Source organism: Bemisia tabaci, chromosome 2, assembly GCF_918797505.1.
Source record: "Bemisia tabaci chromosome 2, PGI_BMITA_v3".
NCBI lineage: Eukaryota > Metazoa > Arthropoda > Insecta > Hemiptera > Aleyrodidae > Bemisia > Bemisia tabaci.
In genome coordinates this window covers 40,236,836-40,257,686 of record NC_092794.1, presented here as the reverse complement: position 1 = coordinate 40,257,686, position 20,851 = coordinate 40,236,836, and the positions used below count along the sequence as shown (strand labels likewise).

At 39.0% G+C, this 20,851-nt stretch overlaps 1 protein-coding gene across 1 annotated transcript in view; it reads right to left on the bottom strand.

Moving 5' to 3' along the window:
- The window catches only part of LOC109037293 (dynein beta chain, ciliary), a 684,333-nt gene that overhangs the window by 474,044 nt on the left and 189,438 nt on the right, over positions 1 to 20,851 (bottom strand). The window contains exons 15-16 of the mRNA XM_072296415.1: positions 18,561 to 18,785; positions 2,639 to 2,849 (exon numbers count right to left, since the gene is read on the bottom strand). Of these exons, the coding sequence (XP_072152516.1) occupies positions 2,639 to 2,849; positions 18,561 to 18,785 (436 nt within the window). The remainder of the gene's footprint in view (positions 1 to 2,638; positions 2,850 to 18,560; positions 18,786 to 20,851) is intronic.

The following is a 20,851-nucleotide window of genomic DNA, read 5'->3' as shown; positions in this document are numbered from 1 at the left end:
AACGCAAAGGCGCTTTAGAAGTACCTATTTTGGAGCTATAATAGCTAAATCACCGGTAGTAAATCCCGTTATATTATTAAAAATAAATTGATTACATAGTTTATTTCTTTAGTTTCTTGAATACGATTATTTTAAGCACACTAACATTTATACCACCAATTTTAGCCATGGGGTGATTTCCTAAGAGCCGATAATATCACGAATTTCTCATAGAACATTTCAACAGTGGCTTGCTTTTTTGGCAGCCGATTCGGCCATCGAACCGGAGTTTAATTGGAAGCTGATAATAACCCAAAGCTCTGAGAAAAATTTTGAGATGAGTATAAGAACGGTTTGTTGTAAGTAACGAGGAGAGGCGGGCAAAGCAGCTAAAATCCGATCCAATTTTTACAGTTTTTCTGTTGAATTAATAATGCCGCGGGCTTCTGACTGTGTCCACACATAGTTTCTGTTCAGCATATCGATACATGAGTATTTACACACGTAGAATCTAATTTTCACGTCGAGGAGTCGACATATTTTGATTTTTTCGATTTTATACGGAAAATTGATGGTTTTTCGGGATTGAAATTATTATTGTTTCATGAAAAATAAGTGCACCGAAAATGACTATAGCATATTGATTTTCACACATTTGCTCTCACGAAATTGGTTGGTAAATTCAACGAGTGGGTGCATCGACCTGGTATATCAAGTTTCTGCAATTTTTTACGGCAAATCAGTAGATTTTCGGGATGTAGATTGCTTATTTTCAATTCATGAATGAATAAAGCGTGGACATCGTTGAACTTCTTTGCATGGAAAAACGTTTAAAATAACAAAATCAAGACATATTTAAAGCAATTGCATTTATATCGAGTCATTTCTTATCAATAATATAACGGGATTTATACTACCGGTGATTTGGGTATTTTAACCCCAAAATACCTTTGAATCGACTTTATCTTCTAGGAGTTCAACAGAATTTTTCCTTTCTTCGCTTAAATTATTCCGTAGCACTTTTCTTCAAGAATCTGATAAGATTTTGCTTGAGGTAGATCAAAAAACTTAAATTCGATCGAATGGCTTTCTACATTCACAATACACGGTCTCGTCAAGGTGCGTCTTTGACCTCGCAGGGTTGGATCGTGAATTCTCTTGTTGTGCTGTTTGCCTATTTTGAAATGTCTGTAAATGAAAACTAAAGGGGTTGATGTGTGCAAGTTAATGACGCGCCTAATCAACACATTGTGTTGGAGTTCACTGCTTGTTTTCATGGTTAATTTGGGTCGCACGAAGTCCAGGATCGCGAGGGAATCGACCCCAAGGAATCCGAATTTCATGGTCTCAGAGCCCCCCTGGCGTCCCTTGGGGGGTAAAAGGGGGGTCCGTACTTCAAAAGTCAGGGTTTATGTCAAAATTTTGAAATTATTTCATCGAAATCAGAACGTACGGAAATATTTAACTTAAATCGACACCAAGAAATCCAAAATCGGCCCATTCGTGTCCAAAATACCGACCCCTAAAGTTGGGGAACAGAGCCCCCTTTCAAAAAAATTCAAGTTCGTCAAATTGACGTGGAGACTCGGGAAAAATGTGTATTCATGGGTAATCGACGCCAAGGAATCCAAATTTGAGGGTCCCGTTGTCCTCAGAGACTTTTCTGATGCGGCACAGGGGTATCCTCCACACCGGTTAAATTTAAAAGTTCAGAGTCCCCTGTGCCCCATCAGAAAAGTCTCTGAGGACAACGGGACCCTCAAATTTGGATTCCTTGGCGTCGATTACCCATGAATACACATTTTTCCCGAGTCTCCACGTCAATTTGACGAACTTGAATTTTTTTGAAAGGGGGCTCTGTCCCCCAACTTTAGGGGTCGGTATTTTGGACACGAATGGGTCGATTTTGGATTTCTTGGTGTCGATTTAAATTAAATATTTCCGTACGTTCTGATTTCGATGAAATAATTTCAAAATTTTGACATAAACCCTGACTTTTGAAGTACGGACCCCCCTTTTACCCCCCAAGGGACGCCAGGGGGGCTCTGAGACCATGAAATTCGGATTCCTTGGGGTCGATTCCCTATTCATCCCCGCGATCCAGGACTTCGTGCGACCCAAATTAACCGAAAAAAAGACCTGGTACGGTAGGTCTGCGCCACCCTGTAGATACTATTCAATATCAGTTTTTCGGGTCTCTTTGATTGATGGAGTAGATTGAAAAACAAAATTATTCAGTATTTTCGAGAGGGATCTGCAAGTAGCCCCTCCCCATGAAGGAGGTGGGCGAGAATTTTGGGGGCCCCAAAAATAGCTGACATTGATCTATCCCAATTTTTGACAAACCCAATTTTTCGTTTTAAAATATTAATCAGGTAAAATTTTAGAGGGGTTGGAAGGGACTTTTGGGACATCCTGTATGATGATCAAGCGTCCAACACCAATGGATTAATGGCTTGCAGAGCGGGCGAAAAATCCCTTGCGTAATGATTTTGCGGGTTTCAGAGGGCGCAGCCTGGGCTAGCCGTGACGGGTGCGCAAAACGCGTCCAGTTTGTTGGGTTGGATTAAGCCCAGCGTTAGTTTTGACAAATGTTGCTAAAATATTGCTTTGCAGGAAGGGGCTCGGTTATATGGAAACTAAAAATAGAATCTCTCACCGTCTCTCCATTCTCTTGTAGCTGGATTGATTATCCCAAATAACTCATCATTCGTCACAGCTTTGGGCTCCAAATCATTGAAATGAGGTTTCATTTTAAGGTTCTGATAAGTTTTGAAAAGGGTCTTCCAAACCTCTGACTTTCCTGTGCCTGCTGATCCAATTATGAAAACTGAATGTCGCACAGCAAACAGTTCAACCAGCTGCACCACCTGGAATAATTTTATTTATTATAAATCAGTTTAAAAATTAAATACCTGCTAAAAATGATGAGTAGGCTATTCAGAATTCGCCGACTCACATGAGTAGAATTTCCTACTTATATGAGTAGAAATCCTACTCATATCACTAGAATATTCTACTCATAGGAGTAGAAAAGTTCAACTCATATGAATTCAATTTTTTCACTTTTTAGAAGTGGTGTTTTTGACCAGGAGACACCAAAATGATAAGTAAATTTGAAAAATAAGAACATTTTGTTCTTATAATTTTTTTGATGCGGTGACTAGTTTCTGAGATATCGGACACGGTAAATTCAACGCTGAACTCATGTGAGTTGAAATCTCTTAGTCATATGAGTTGGAATCTCTAGTCTTATGAGTCGGCAAAAAGTGAATAGAGAAATTCTGCTCATATGAGTTGAATTCTATTCGTATAAGTTAAAATTCTATTCACATGAGTTGAAATTCTATTCACATGAATTGAAATTTTATTCATATGACTTTGATTTTCTACTCATTTGTACTCACCATTTTTAGCAGGGAACTCTCAGTATAGAAGAAATAGCTCATGTGAGCACAATTATTCTTCAAGGAGATATACAATGACGGTATAAGCCTGAAACCACGTATCTCAATGGAGATGTTCGATACCCTAACCTCCGCTCCGATTGAATTTGCTTTAAAAAAAAATAACAAATCGACATCATTTCTTGCAGTTGTCGCAGAATTTTATAATGCATCCTGGGTATATGTAGCTTCCTGTTTATGGGCCCTGTATGCATTTCCCATGAATATAGTTCTTTGATGCTCCACTGTACCTGCATGGTGGGCTGCAGTCATACATGGTCCCGTGCCATTTTTCCTGAAGTTCTATGATGATCCACGAGACACCGTGGGAGGTCCCTCCAGAGCACATATGGGTCGCATGTACACTCCAATAGGAACACATGGGTAACATGTCCGCTCCCATAGGAGCACACGGTTCACATGTCGGCTTCCAGTTGAGCACACGGGCTACCCTGTCCATTCCCCTTGGAACAAATGTGATCACATGTTATTACCCTGGGAGCGTGCGTGATCACATATCGTTCCCCTGGCAGGGCATGTTAACATTGCCAGCCCTGATTATCTGGAAAGAAATCAGGCTCTACACAGGACTCATCTTAAAAGTGGCAAGGTCGCGATGCAAACCCATTCCTACAACACCACGGACAGATTTGATAGAGGACTGCAGGGTTCTCACCTCAAAAGAGGACTGAAATTCCTTAAAGAGCTTCCCCTGTCTCTTAGAAAATCTATGAATGAAAATAATTTTATGTCTGCGCTCCGCAGACACTTAGTAGAGACTTGTATTTACGAAATTGACTTTAAATGAAATTGCTTGTACTATCGACGAATTTAGTTTTGCTCATAGGGCGCTCCAAATCAAATGTAAACTGTGCGACGAGGCGTAGCGCGGCGTGGCGCGTCTTGGAGATATCGGGTGCTGACTGGACCTATCTCATCTCATGCCAACGAGGAAAACGGAGGCACATGAACAATTGACAAATCTGCTACTTTTTCAAGAAAATATCCCTCAAACAAGCATCTATGGGTGCAAACTATAATAGACAGAGCAAAACCACGGTCATTCGAAAATAGAGCTAAAATTTCATAAGCTGCGACTGATTTTTTCTTCTAGGCACCGCGCCGGTAGGTTACGAGTAGAATAAAATAAGTTTTGCTCTTGGAGCCATCGTTTTTTAAAAAAGTGACTTTAGTTATTTTAAAACTTCAGCATGTTTTCTGAAGTCCTCATACTCTTGGAAAGACGATTTTAATAGTGGTCAATCTTCGTTTTCAACAGAAATTTTTTTGTGGCCTCTTTTATCACTGGAAGTTAAATTTTTTGTCCGTACCGTAGACCAACTAAACAGGCTTGTTTTCCTATCAATACGTGCGATAATAATACCGTTTTAAGTTTTTTTGCACTCATAGAGCTACATTCTTGTAGAAGAATAAAACAAAATATCCTTCAAAGTTTTTACTTTCAAAATTTGGGCTCCAAATTGCTCTAAAGTCCGATTTCTAAAATTTTGCGCCATCATTTTTCTCCTAAAAAAGCCAGGAAATGTAATTAAACGCTATAATTTTAATTAATTTCTTTAGAACTAACTTAGAAGATGTGGTAGACAACTTTTTTTAAGAATTTCTACAGGTTTGCTCTTTTTAAAACTACAAATTGTACAATTTTTTACTGGTCTACGGTACAGGACAATAACGTTACGGTACGGACAAACGGGCTACGGTAAGGACGAAGAGGCATTCGTAAATATTACTGTATGCAAAGGCCGAATTATAAAGAACTGAACTTCATTTGGGGAATAAACTAAGTTATAGCATAGCTTATAAGTGCCACTTTTATAAATAATTACAGACAATAAAGGTAAAAAGAGTAAGTAAATCAGTTTTTTAAAAATAATGAACTGCTTTTATTTTAAAATAAACGCATTAAATAATTAGGGACAAATCTTAGAAGCTGAGTTCTTAATACAAGCTTGACAACGTTAGAACGTTTTAGGTGCACTTTTACAAAATAAGAAAGAAAACAAAAAGGTAAAATTATCGAAAATGTGGTCACAAATCACCTTAAATAAATATTTAAAGGACAATAAGAAAAAAATAAGTTAGATATTAACGAATAAATATTAAACGAATAAATTGCTATGAACTTCAGACGAAAAAGAGGACTCAAAGTTCTAAAAGAAAAAAATAAAAAAATAAAAAGATGGCGATCCTTATGCAATCATCGAAAAAAAAGCCTCCTTCTTCTAAGTCGCGTCGTACTAAAAAAAAATACGCCTCTCTTTTTTTTTTAAAGTCCAAATTTTAGTGATAGATAAAATAAAGTAAAGTGGGATGATCTATCAAACAGCGCACCGATTTTTGGATGACTTTCGCATTTTGTCCGTACTTACCGTAGACCCGGCCGCATCGCGCGTCAGCTACGGGCTACGGTACCGGACGGCTACGGGCTGGTACGGACGGCTACGGTGCGGACAAATCGTGTGATTATTGGCAACGGTGCTCGGGCATATTCACGCATGTGGTTGAAATTCTGGATTTGAGTTTAAGATATCAGAGCGTATCAAAAAATACCAAAATTCGAGAGTTTGAAGTGATTTATGCATTAAAAAGGTAGGTATACGGTAAGGAAATCCTAGATGGTCGTTAAACCTAGAAACTCATAAAAACGGTCAAAATTTACTGTTTCATTGCGGTTTTTTTTCCTCTGCTCGACATCAGCGTGTGATAGTCACGATAACGCAAAAAAAAGTAAACAAAGTTCATAAGTGCTGCACTCTAACGGACGAAATGATGCTGAAAAAAGGGGGCTACGGTACAGGACGCGAATTCCGCAGACAGGGCTGCTTGACGCAAAGACGGTCAATATTTTCACTTATTTGGATAAATATAACTGAAAATAATAAGTTAGGTACAAGTTGAGTGTGAATTTACAGCAGAAGTGGAAGTATTTAGATGCAAGATGATGGTTATGAAGCGTTAAAGTTGCGCACTTGAGTCGCAGACAGGCTACGGCACAGGACATTTCAGCTGTTTAGGGCCAAAATTCTGATATTAAATGGCAAAAACTGCCTAAAACGATGTTGGGATCTGATTAAGCGTAAAATTTTGAACAAATTTAAAAAAAGGTCAGATTTTTCCATTTTGAAGGGCTAAAAAGTCGGGAGACATGGTAGAGCACAACTTATTTGATTCTACTCTTACATGGAGTTTTTTGGGACAAAGGCGTATGCCCGCATCCGCCCTTTTTCGGGAGAACGCATTTACTGAAACTGGATTCTTCCTAGTTTTAGGGAATATACATAGTGTACTAAAAAGTCCCCCCCCCTTTTTTTTTTACACAGCGATCCACGTTATCATATAGGAATCATAGGGGAATGTAGTCACAATGTTCCGTTCTTGCAAGTATACTCTCAAGGACTTGTTCTTTTAAATTAATTAAATTTCGTGCGAAGATATTGACTATAGAACCAGCGCTATACACTTTTGAACTTTCAAAAGCGGTTTCTGTGGAACTACTTTTTTGAGCATACACCCTTGTTCCATAGAATTCCTTAACTCAGGATACAATTTTTCACGCAGGAAGTTTAAAAATGACGCAAAACTGGTCCGCTGTTGAATATGGAGGACTACACAAGTATGCACCAAAAAAAAGTTAGTGCTTTAATCGCGGAATCTCGTGGAATATTCAGCCCTGGGTCCACAATGACCTTGGTTTTTCCCTGTCTCCGCCATTTTCCAGGCGAATTGGGATTATTTAAAAATGAATTTCCCTTGGAAAATTTGATTTGCTGGAAATTAATGCATGATTGAGATAAGCCAAAGTAATTCTTGAATGTAGGAGCTAAAGATACTTAGCCAGACATGTATCGCATACCACATGTCTATAAAATATGCCACCCTTTTTCTTATAACGAGGAATTCCGGTCAAAATGACCCCTGGTAAAAATAAGCCATAAAGGCGATAGAGAAATCTTATGGCCGTCTGTTGGATTTTCTATAGCTTTTATAGCTGGCGATAGGATTTTCTTATCGCCCTTATGGCCGGCGATAAAAAGCTCTATCGCCACGAATGGCCGGTGATAGAAGGCTCAATCGCCGGCTATAGCCACGAATGGCCGGCGATGGAACGTTCAACCGCCGGCTATAGCCACGAATGGCCGGCGATAGAACGTTCAATCGCCGGTTATAGCCACGAATGGCCAGCGATAGAACGTTCAATCGCCGGCTATAGCCACGTATGGCTGGCGAGAGAAAGTTCTACAGCCGGCGTTGAAAGTTCTACAGCCAGCGATAGCCACGAATGGCCGCGATAGAACGTTCTGCAGCCGGCGTTAGCCGTGAATAGTCAGCGATAGGACATTCAATAGCTGGCCACTTGTGGATAACGGCAATAACCATCCGCTGCCAAAACAGCCATCTGTAGCCGGCAACAGAATGTTCAGTATCCGGCGATTGGAAATACGCGTGTGCACGAGGGGCAATTAAAAAAGTAATTTTTTTCGAAAATCATCATAAGCGCTAGTGAATCTATCCTGGTTTCTTTTCTAAAAATATTTTTCTTCAATTTTTTCTCAATAATTCTTACTTTTCCAAAATTTGATTTGATTTTGATTTTTTTTTATTTGAATCGGCCATATACACTGTTAAAAATCGTTGATTCCGTCCAACGGAAAATCCGGATTGAGAATGAACAGGGGAGTGAGATTCAGCGCATAGGTGCTGAGATGTGTCGCATGAGTGCGCAAAGCACTCAGCACCGGAGCTTCAGTTGGGCCCTAAGTCACGCGCACCTAGGCTATCTCTCTCTCGCACTAGCGCTCTATACTGTCTCTTCTTCCCTTTAGGCCCACCAATCCAATGATGAAAATGAAAAATTTAAAGTTTAAATAAGTAAAATAATAGAATAGAATAGTGGAAATAATAGAGTAGCAGAAATAATAGAATTACAGAGACAACAGAAGAGAAATCAAATAAAGTAAATTAAATATACGATAAAATGAAGTCAAAGACTAAATTGAAGTAAAAAATTAGTGGGAGCAAGGAGATGAAGTAAAAAAATGAAGTGAAGAAAAAATAAAGTATAAGAGAAGAAACTGAATGAGGTTATAAAGAATAGAATGAATTTAAAAAGTAAACATGATGAAGTATTAAAATAAATTACAGTAAAAAATAAAACAAAATAAGGGAATAAGAAGTAAATAATTTAAGAAAAAAAATGAAGTACTTGAAAAAATAGAATAGAGTGAAGAAAAAAATAGAGTCAGCAAGGAAATAAATCAAGTAAAACGATAAAATAAATTTAAAATATATAGTAAAGTAAAAAGCAAAATAAATACACGGACAAATCCAGGCAGATTGAAAATATCCTAGTTTCCCGTTCAAATCGACGTTAAATATCGGTTTTGCGTCAAATGAAGGCAGCATCTGGTGTAGCTTAATGGTTAGGGTCTTCGGTTTGTGTTAGGCAGGTCCCGGGTTCAATCCCTCTGGTAGGTAAAAATGTCTAATCTTCAAAATCGGGTAAATTACGTCCCAGTAGTTTCATTATTATTATTTTTCATGGTTTCAAAATTTATTTCCACAATTAACCCTTTTCCACCATCCCCTAGCTGCAAACCCCTAAATTTTCTATAGCCGGCGATTGAGAATTCCTACAGCCAGCCATAGGAATTCTCAATCGCCGGCTATAGAAAATTCCTATCGCCAAAAGGCCATGTTTCAATTTACCATAGGATTTTTCCTATGGCCGGGCTATAGGTAATTTGTATGGCTTATTTTTACCAGGGACATCATCCACTCACGAATCCCATATAAAACAGACCCGTTATTTTGAGTGCGGAAGGACAGAAAATCATTTTATTCAGTTAGCTAATTGGGCTACTACATCTTATTTTTCGCTGCTGACCCCGAATCGACCATTTTCTTTTCTAGAACCCATTAATTTTCCTAAAGATCGAGATTGCAAAAAAAAAAAACTCCTTATTCATTTGCCGAAAATACGCATTTGCATACAACTTCGAATTTCCAAAATATTGGTGAGTGGTATAAAAAAAGCAAAACAAAATAACAAGGTCATGCTCTGATTTAGCAGCAAACAGTCAGTGGAAGTTCCTCCATTAAGGACCTAAGGAACAAAATTATGCGTTCCACATGGGGGTTCACAAGCACATTATTCCATGTGACCGGAAAACATTGTTATTTGACAAAGCGAGAAACATTCGTTATATATGCAATACATGTATTATTTTGTATTTTTGGTTACCAGATCCGAAAATGACCTTATTCATCTCTATCGGACATCAGTTCCCTCGTAAAATTAAACGTTCCTTGCATGGACGGACTGGCTCACACCTAAGAGCGTAGACCCTTGGCCAGTTAAGGGGGTTTAGTATGATATTTCCCTGAAAATTTACCCCCTCCGCGGAGGGGGGCCCAGAAAAGTTTGGCAAATCATCACAATTTTAGGCTATTTTCAGGATCAAAATTGATTGATGGCACAGAGAAAATTGTTTAAAATTTAACGTGTTAAAGTAACGGATAGACTTGCGAAATGAAAAAAAAAAGAGAAAACAAATCACAGCTTCTAGCAGCATCCAAGCACCGTTATTTCTAGAGAAACCGAGGCAGAGCTGGCGAATTAAATACTGCTTTTAATGTCTTAAAGTCTGAAAATTATGAACCTAGGAAACATGTCAGGTGGAAAGATCTTTTTATAGCCTCCTCGATCGGAAAAGGAAACATGCAATCTAGTGAGTATAATGTAAAATTTTGAAGGAGAAAGAGGGGGAAAAATAGCGTTGAGTCTGGCTAAGAACAATGTGTTCAGTAAAGCAAGTATAAAAAAGAGATAGGAACTAATCGATTGAATGTATCAGAGGTATATAGCAGGAATTCCCATTCAGCAATTATTTTGTTGGAAATGAGAATATTTTCAGACGTGACCGAACAATTGGAGCCTAATTTTGTGAGACTGCGTAACCAAATTTTATTGAAATTCACGGACTGAATGGCCATTTATGGATCCAATGTTGAATCCTGACTTTTTGCGAGGAAGGTATAGTCATTTTAATGATATTTTCATAAATCCTTGAATGCTGAAGCCGGGTCAAATCGACCCGAGGCTTCCTAACAAAACCTGCCCGCAGATTGTATGGGGCCAGTTCACGCGAGCTTTAGATGTTGGTCTGCAAATCATTCCAAAAAAGAATCGGACATGGACCTGAAAAAAAATCGAGTATCATCTCAGCCGAAGACAGGAAAGACCTATTCGGGCCTCTTTTTTAACTTTTCTCCCGTACCTGAGCAACACTTCACTGGCAGCATGTAGCTAAACATTGCGAGTTCACGCCTCAGGCCATTATGAATTCACGCCTCGGGCCATTGCGCCTTCAATTTTGCAGATGCTATACGGACATCAATCAAGCACGAATATTCGTATCTCTACGCCGCGCCGTCGTCAACGCACATCCTTTCCCTTGCACTATTTCCATAGTAAGTTATGGTTTGGTTTGTCTCACTTGTAGTGGTGCTTCAAGAGCTACGTGAGCAACACAGCCGAGGTTAGGAAAAACGTAGTCCAACCTAATTTAACTTTTTTCCCGGATCTGACTAACAGCATAGAGCAGAACATTGCGAATTCACGCCTGACGACTCACGCCATAGCGCCTTAAATTTTTCATGTGCAATATGGACATCCATCTAGCACGGATAGTTGTATCGCGTTTAGATGTCTCTTATTTTTGAAATTTGACACGATTTAAGCTTTGGTTATAATTTTTTTTATCCTGTTATTTTGCTATCCGTCACCGGGGCGCATACTCGACGCGCCGTGGGAGCGTATCTGCCAGTGGCAGATCGGCCTTAGGGCCTAGTTCCTTGAAACAGCCCGTTTTTAAGGAAAACCTTGGTTTTCCTAAAAAATGTCGGAGAGAAACTATGGGCACAATTGAACTCGGCGCTATCAATGGCATTGGGATAAACCATAAAATTCATGGCGTTTGTTCAGAAGAAGAAAAATAAGAGAATTCATTTGCACTCCTACGTTATGCACGACAGACAGCTTTGAGTCTATCTGCGTTTCATTTTTTACGATTCGGAAACCGTCTACTTATTCTGTCAGTAACTATAATATATTTTGGAGATTGATTTTTAACGCCTAATTTTGAATTTATTGTAATCCTTGAATTTGTGCCTCATTTCCGATCTATGAGGAGTAAAAACTTCGTCATGGGATCGCAGAGGTGTGAACTATTTGAACGGGGAGCCTGCATGTCATTTTTTTAATACCATTTTATCTGTTATAAGTTGTTAATATTTGTTCTAGTTGTTAAACTCGTAAAAGGACTTCACTCGAAAATAAATTCCTCAGCTTTTCTCAAGGACACCAAAGAAAATAGAGGGAGAAAAGAAACAGTCCCAAGCAAGTTTTGAAAAATGCGATTGTTCTTAAACTTTGCGTGCCCGAACAAGAATCTAAGCTTTATCCTACCTTTCTAGAATCTTTCATGATTCATTATTTGGATTGAGGAAAAGGATTCGTCACTTAGTTAGCGACTTTACAGCCTTTCCGATAATTTTCAATTAAAAAAAATTCGACGTAATTTTTGTATTTAAGGAAGTATCCATGAAAAGCGCAAACGACAATGTTAACTCGTTTACCTGCACTGGAAAAAAAGTCTCTTGGATTCGGAGTCCAGACTCTTAAAAAATGCTCTCGAATCAATCGGATTTTCGCTTGAACAAAAAGTAAATCCGCTTGAATTAAGAGGCTGGGGCTCGACTCATAGTGCTTAAAATAATCGTATTCAAAAAACTGAGGCATTAAACTATTAAGGTCAATTTCTTTTTAATAATATAACGGGATTTACTACCCGTGGTTTAGCTATTACAGGCCCAGAATACTTTTAAAGCGCCTTTACTTTCCAGAATCTTGACAGAATTTTTTTTTTGGCTTATACGACTCAAGAGACACTGTAGTTAAAAAAAATAAAGAATTTTCGATTTTGACCTAAAAAAAATGTTCGTTCAGGTACACCGTGTATTTTATGGAGTGCTGCTGCTATTCAACCCTTGTTTTCAGGTCAAAATTCTTACAAAGAAGCCCCTTGCAAGAGGCGAATTTTTTGTAATTTCTCTCAATTTTTTCTCCGTTATATAAATGAATTGCTTGTCAAATTCTGAGGTCAATTATATTTAATTGTAATTTATACATTTCTTTTTTTTTCCCTTCATTATATTTTTTCTTTAGAGAAATCGAGGTTTTGTTGATTTCTTCGGATTTCGAATAATGTAACTTCTCCTCTATTCGGCCGATTTTTATGAATGAGGCCTCGTTTTACTCGTGTTTTAACGGAGAGTAAAGAAAAAATTGCTAAATACACGCGAAACAATTTTTTTTTAAATTTTCCCATGATTCCAGCATGACGGTGAAATGGGTAATCGAGTGAAAGTAATTAGGTCTGACTTCGGCGAGGGTCGCCTTTTGTTCTTCAGCTGGGAAGCGACGCGGCGAACTGAGCCACGATCGGGACACTGCCAAGGTTTCTGCCTGCCTGTGCACTGTTTTGGCCTGATAGGGGAGTGAATTTCTGTATGGGCCACGGTTAGCTTATGAATCTAATGAGTCTTGAGGCTCATCACAGATTGCACTTACGGCTGTCCTGCCTGGCCCTGGCTATCAGAGCAGTGGTACTAAATTTTGAAAAGCATAACAGGGGTGTACATATCTGTCTATGCAACGTTTTAAACAAAACGGAAGAGTGACATTCTCATTCGAAGAGTGCCGACTTGCTCAGCAATCCTCAAATCAGTTCGTTTGCTTCTACTTATATATGCATATTTTAAAGTAGCGCTGAGCTTTCTTATGTTTTTTTTAAAAAAACCAAGTAACGTAGACTCTTGGTTTTCATTACATATAAACTAGAAAGCCCCAGAATGAGGAAAAACTTTAAATCATAATTATCGACAGATTAGTAAACTTTTTACACGCTTTGGAAAATCTCAGAAGTTCGCGGTAGTCACTTTCCGGTAAGGAACTAAGGGACTCGGTTATTGTATCGAGTGGGGGGTCGAAACGATCGCAAAGGCGGTATACTGCATATACGCGCAGAAATCTGGCAAAGTAGTGCGAATTCGACAAGCCGAATGGGCTTCTCCGTTAGTGGCAGTCGAAAAGAAGGACAGCGACGGTGTGCGAGTGTGTACCGATTTTAAGAGGACCCTAAATCTTTAGTTACGGGTTGATCAATATCCTTTACCGCGTCCCTATGATTTATTCGCTAACTTGGCTGGAGGAGTTATATCCACTAGTCTTGATTTAAAAGATGCTTACACGCAATTGAAGTTGCATCTGGACTCTCAAGATTTGTGCGTGTTAAATACCCATCGTGGGTTATGCAAGCCAAGTAGGCTCATGTATGGAGTAGCCAGCGGCGCTCCAATATTCCAGTGCGTTATGGATCAAATTTTATTCGGCATTCCGGGCACATAGTGTTTCATCGATAATATCTTTATTTAAGGGAAAAACTCAGCGGATTGCGTGCACCGCACCCTTTTAGTTCTTGGACGTTTAGACAGACACAACGTGCGACTAAGTTTGCCAAAATTTCATTGGTGTGTCACGCAAATCGAACATCTAGGTTTCATAATTTCTAAGGAAGGGCGATCCCCTGCTCCGTCTCTAACATCAGCAGTCGTTAACTGCAGAGTCCCGACAAATGGTAAAGAGGTGCGATCCTTTCTCAGTATGATAGGTTTCTATTCAGATTTCTTACCGCAATTCAGCACAAAGGCGCGTCCATTAAGAGATCCATGTTGCAAAAATACGGTTTTTGAGTGGTCATCAGAATGTGAAGCGGCGTTTCAGGAATGCAAAGAACCGCTAGTTTCAAATTCTCTATTGATTCATTATGATCCAACTTTACCGTTAGTGGTGTATTCTGATGCAAGTTCGGTTGGTGTGGGCGCAACTTTGAGCCACACAGTGAAGATGGAAAACGGTAAGCCAATTGATCGGCCAGTGGCTTACGCTTCCTCTACGCTAACTCAAGCACAACAAAATTACGCTCAGCATGATCGAGAAGGTCTTTCAGTGGTGTACGCAGTCACCAAGTTTCATCGGTTTATCTGGGGACGTTCGTTTAAACTCTACACTGATAATTCAGCTATACAGCGCACCTTTAACCCTGGTAAAGGACTACCTACACGCACGGGACAAAGACTACAGCACTGGGCTGTACTACTTCGGGCGTAAAACTTCGAAATCGTTCATCGTAAAAGTGCATTCATGGCAACGGCTAATGCTCTCTCTCGACTTCCAGCTCCAAACCAAAGAGAAGAAGTATTTCATGTAGAACTTTCTCCTAATTTACCTATTAATTCCTCAATTATTGCCTTAGCAACGCAAGATGATGTTGTATTGTCTAAAGTATCCCATTATACTCATGTTGGCTGGCCAGTGAAAGACAATTTTCGTAATAATCCTGTTATTCAGAAATATTTCAAGGTCAGAGATGCCATAGCCATAGTAGATAAATGTCTCTTATTTGCAACAAGGGTTATTATTCCAACTAAACTGCAGGGGCAGGTAGTGAGAGTATTTCATGAAGGGCATCCTGGTATTGTTAGGTCCAAATTGTCGGCCAGATCGGTAGTCTGGTGGCCAACTGTAAATACGGACATTGAAACTCTTTGTAATAATTGCTCTGCCTGTGCTCAGGTTAATTTCCATTCAACAAAAGTTCATACACCCTGGCCATCAGCCAAATTCCCGATGGAGAGAGTACACATTGACTTCTATGAACAAAGAAATTTAAAATTTTTATCTTATGTGATGCTTATTCTAAATGGATGCAAATAGTTCAAATGGTAAATTATAGAGCAAATGGTGTTGAAAAAGAAATTCCTAATGTGGCTTCCATTTTAGGGCTTCCGAAAATTTTAGTTAGTGATAATGGACCCCCTTTCGACTCTGCAGAGTATACCCAATTTTGTACAAAATTTAATATAAGAATTCTTCATTCCCCGCCATATTCTCCTCAGTCGAATGGACTAGCGGAAGGAGGAGTTCAAATTGCAAAGAATGGCTTAGAGAAATTGTTATTAAGTCATGATTCATCTGCAGATTTTTCAACATCGATAAATATTTTTCTCTTCAATTACCGTAATACCCCAACTACAGTCACATTTCAGTCTCCCAACGAGATTATTCTAAACTTTCGCCCTAGAACCTTGTTGACACAGCTTCTACCGTCTTCGGTTTCCCAACTCTAACTCACATGTACAGCGAAAACGAAGAAATTTTTGTTAAATTCCATAAAAAGGTCCCTGCTGTTAAAGGCATAATTGCCAAAATTGCGATAGGCATTAAAAAAACATAATACGACTTATTTATAATACTTGTTACGTGAACACAAAAACATTTTGTTCTTTCCTCCCTCATATCTTTGTACTCAATCTCAAAAAAACATAATACGACTTAATTATAATATTTGTAATGTGAACTCAAAAAACATTTTGTTCCTTCTTCCCTCATATCTTTGTACTCAATCTCAAAAAAACATAATACGACTTATTTATAATATTTGTGATGTGAACACAAAAATATTTTGTTCTTTCCTCCCTCATATCTTTGTACTCAAGCTCAAAATATTTTTTCTGAGTGAAGGGTGCATGTCATGTCCAGCATTCACCAATTCCTGATAGGAGTATTGGTGTTCGTAGACCACCGAGTCGGGGGGTTGTTCTCATCATGGCCGCCAAGAAGGAGGCACGCGTAGATTTATGATCTAGCTTTGATTCAGTGTAATATATGAGTATTGTCGAGTTATTCTTGGGGTTCAATACAGTCTTTCATTCATACCTAAACCCTACGTGTTCAGTCCTTCATTCCTTCCTGTTATTGCACCGATTCCATTCATCACACTTATCATGTAGAATATACTTATTTCCTAATAAATTCTTAATAGTTGTTACCTATTTTACGATCTGAGTTTGGTAAATTTTCCGCTATCGCTTTTTAACTTTGAAATCTAATATTGTTTTGATGAATAACTTCCTGGTATTCCTCGCCAAAATGGGATCTACCGGACAGGTTCGGTAATGTACGCTGACTTTATTCCCCGTGTTTATGTAACATAAAACAACAACACATACTTCGTAACATTACATTAATTTCATCAAGGAATCGTCACTTCAACATTATTATTATCGTTATACCTCTGTGATCAGTTAGTGATTTGTTAATATTGAAGTAATCGTTCAGTAAAGTTTAAAATACTTAATCTAAAAACCTCGTGCTTTTTGGGCCGTAATCGACACTTAAACGTTTAGTAACCTTTATTTAGTCATTAAGTAATCATTACGTAGACATTATTATTTTCCTTAGAGCTTTTTGATTAGTTAAAGATTACTTAATCTTTACCATCTCATTAAGTTAGAATTAACTTAAGGATTAATTTTCCCTTTGACTCGTTATTTTGACATTCGTTTAGATTTTAAATTTACACTCGTGCAGGTATTGGTCTAATGTTTTGAAGGCCGTTAAATTCGCAGAAATAATCTGCTAAAGCATCAGCGAGAGTGTCGAAATAGCAGCTCCTCATTTAACAGCGAGTTGACAGTAAAATGCTGACCGTTGTACGGAACATCCCATCCCAGCCAGTCCCGCTCGATCGGCGCAGCGCGCATGCGCAGTTGTATACAGTTGTCGATCGCCCCGCTGCGAGCGGTGACGCAGAAAACCTCTCTTACCCTACCCGCCACTGTCCACCCTCCTTCTCAAGGGTTGCGCGCCGACCTGACGAAGGGCCCGGTCAGGGAAATTCTCAGAACTCCAACCGCCCGGGCCTGGCGTTCGGCTGTTTCTTCCTTCGACATTGTTCGCGCATTCCAGTCTGTTCGCTGAGGCAGCCATGTCATTGTTTAAAGGGATTGCGTTTGCTCAACAGTCAGTGGTTTTACGTCAGAGAAGTCTTGCGGTTGCGTTTCGAAATCGTGCTCAAATTTTGCTTGCGAGTGAATTTTGGCGGAGAAAGTGATTAGTTTTTGCTCAGTGTATATCCACAGCTCTAGCGGCGGGGAGCCAAAAGTCGAGTTCTGGCCGGATGGGTCGGGAAGAGCATACGAAGGTATGCTCTTCCCGACCCATCACACAGGCTCACCACAGGCCATCACCACAGGCTTGGCATCGCCGCGATGACGCGGCGATGCCAAGCCTGTGTGCTCCGCAGCGGTGTTAAGCGGTTTCAATGTTTGAATTCCCGGGAGCTTGAACTTAAAAAGGGGGAAAAATTTCCCTGTCACACTCCCCCCCCCCCTCATATTATTCACGTATGAGTACTTCATTCATACCGCTTTTTCACTTTGAACCTTTACTTAGGAGTATTTTTCGATATCTGCCACCTTTCTCGAGACATTTCTTAAAAAAAACCCAATTTTCAAGATTGTGGCCAAAAGGGGGGAGGGAGAGTGCAGGGGACTCGCAATGGTTTCTGAATCAGGAGGGCGTAACGGTTATTTTGAGACAAAAATCACGTTGGTAGCTGGTAACCGCGTATCATCGTGCATTTTAGGGGCAAGCGACTGCACTACTCGGCTGAGCGTTCAAAATCTTGATCTACTTGAGTCTAATCGCACAATGGTGGTTACTGTGAGCGTCTCTAAGATATGAAAATTTGGCAACCTCATCCTGGGTGCTACGGCTCAGCTGTTGCACTTTGCACTTCACCTTTTGCACAACACAGGGTGGGAAGAAGCACTGTTTGGTTGAGAAGCCTGCCATAATCGTTGTAGTGCGCAATTTGATTCAAGTACATTTTTGTTTTTCTTGTGAGCGGGAAATTCAAACTTTTCGTATCAAATGCCATTATTAGGTACGTAGCTCAAGTTGGATCTAAATTATGTTATGTTTGTTATGTAAACCGTGCTTTATGTGAAATTTTAAAGAAAAAGCATGAATGAATTCTTTCATTCGTACCTTTTCCAGTTGTTCATTCAATTTGTTTGAATAACAATGAGCACCCTTCTCTACCTTGAAAAATTCACAAAGAATTTTCATAAGGGATATCAAATTTATACACGGATCACCATGCTGATACATCAAATCAAAAGTTTAGTTGATATATTTCAGTTTTTTACCTTTAATATAAAATTTTCTTCTGGCTGGAGCTTGATATTAAGAGCAGCGATGCGTATTTGTTTCTCAAAGTCGATATCTTTCTTCCGAGGAATTTCAAGTGAAGGGAAGAGGTCACTAATCAGGCCCATAAAAATGGACATATCATCGGTTACAATTTTTGGAATATTGAAATCTCTTAGGGCCCTCATTAGAACTTGTTCCTCTGGGCGCATTCTATCTCCACGCTGCACAAGAGTGAGGAAAATTAATATTCAGTATTTTTTTTCTTCTCTTTTTTAAAGTAGAGGGTAGTGAAAATTTTTAAGTAGGCATGCCGTAAGTTGAAACTACTTTAATAATTTATTGACTCATAAACTTTACAAATAGGTCATTTTGTGACCTAAGCAATTAATATTCTGTAGACTGCAGTCGATTGATATTAGCATTATGCACGCAGATATTGAATAAAAGGATTATCCGGAATCTATTAAAAGAAAAATATGAAATAAGACAAATAAACTAATGGAAAAAAGGAACAAAAAAATCTAGCAAAAAGAAGTCAAACATGAGACAATCCGAACTCCTACATTCACGTGGATCAAGAATTCAATTTTATAAGGACAGATCTGTTCAGATCTGAACATTTCTACAATTCAACTGAAAGAAAAATTCAGAACTTCTTCACAAAAAAATCATTCACATGAGAGTATTGGTGAAATAGATGTGATGAAAGATTATGAGCAATAAATTCTTCATAAAAGAAAAGAAACTCGATATTACATCGGTATGCAATGATTACCTACAGGACTAATTCATCACCTAATAGTGATTATCGAGGTAAAAAGAGGAGAGCGGAAGAAATATTAAGTAAATTTATTTCTTCAATAGCAATACGGATGTAATTAATTGTATGAAATGTTTCTATTACATACATAGCCAAAAGACCGCAGAACAACCCCTGAACGGGTCTATTTGTACCAAGAGATACAGTAAAAAATCTAAAATTTGTGAGTGAAATCGCACAAAATTCTCGTTCGGCACTTCAAAAAATCTAAAATCCATTCCTCAGCGCGCAATCTGTGTAGTTTGTAACCCTTTTTTTAAAAGTTTCTCACGTCTGCTGGCCGTACCTCAGTCACTATGCCGACCAGGTCTGCAAGGGCAGAGAAGTGAATTACGAAAAACTAACTTGAGTTTTTTTATTAAGTGGATTCAATCGTTTTCAATCGTTTGTTTCCTTTTTCCTTCTTCATTTTGCAAAAAGAAAAGCTTTAAATCAATGGGAATCTTATTTGCGATTGGTAGAGAAATAGTGACTTTAGCAAAAAGTGCGTAGTCAAGTTGTGCAGAAAAATACGTATTAAATTACAGTGTTGTGTGATAGGTATGGTACAAAATGGCAACGCTGTGAAAATTATTGTATCTTACCCCTTCATATTCTGGGTTATGCAATAGTGTGTATAGCCCCTTCAATCTGCGGGTTATGCAATGGTGTATGTTGCCCCTTCAACTTGGAGGTTATTCGACAGCGTTGCCGTACGGTGCACATTAATAAATGATTAAATTAGCGATGAAATATGGCAACATCGAGTTTTGAAGTGTTGCCACATGGTTCAAGAAATTAAATAATTTTTCCGTACATAGTTGTCAGATTGTGCAAAAATTCGGATTGTCGGACTTGTAAAGTTTCGGCATCGGCAATAATAGACCATCTTCTTCGTGATAGGTCTGGTATCGGATACTGGAGAGTAGGGTCCAATTAATTTCAATTTTTATTGTCACGAACGAGCAATAACATGACGAATAACGTACTTCCTGAGGCAGGGGTATATCAGATCTGCTTTTATCAGATCATCCTCACAACGCTGGAGCTGAGGACGGCCGTGGATCAGCCCAGCGTCTAACAATACGACGGCCAAGCCCGAGCAGATCCCCTTCACCTCCTGCCTCCGGTGTTTTACCGGCAAGTCAGCCGGCAACCACCAAGGCAGGAATTCCAAGGCAGCGCATGACTTGGACCAGAGAAATAAACATCGATGTCATGCGTTGCATCTATAAAGCAACACGACTAGACACCAACGCATCAGGGTAGAGATTCCACCTACGCCAATTGTTATATATCGCAGAAAGGTGGCGCGAGAGGAGGAAGATCAGACTCTCTATGGTACAATTGTCGAACAAATGGATGAAAATAATTCCTAAAAATACCTAGGATTCCAACAGAATCGCAGACTAAACCATAATGACATTAAGCATACGGTTTAACAGCATTGTGAGCAGCGTCTCAGGGTCTTGTTACGCTCTAGACTGA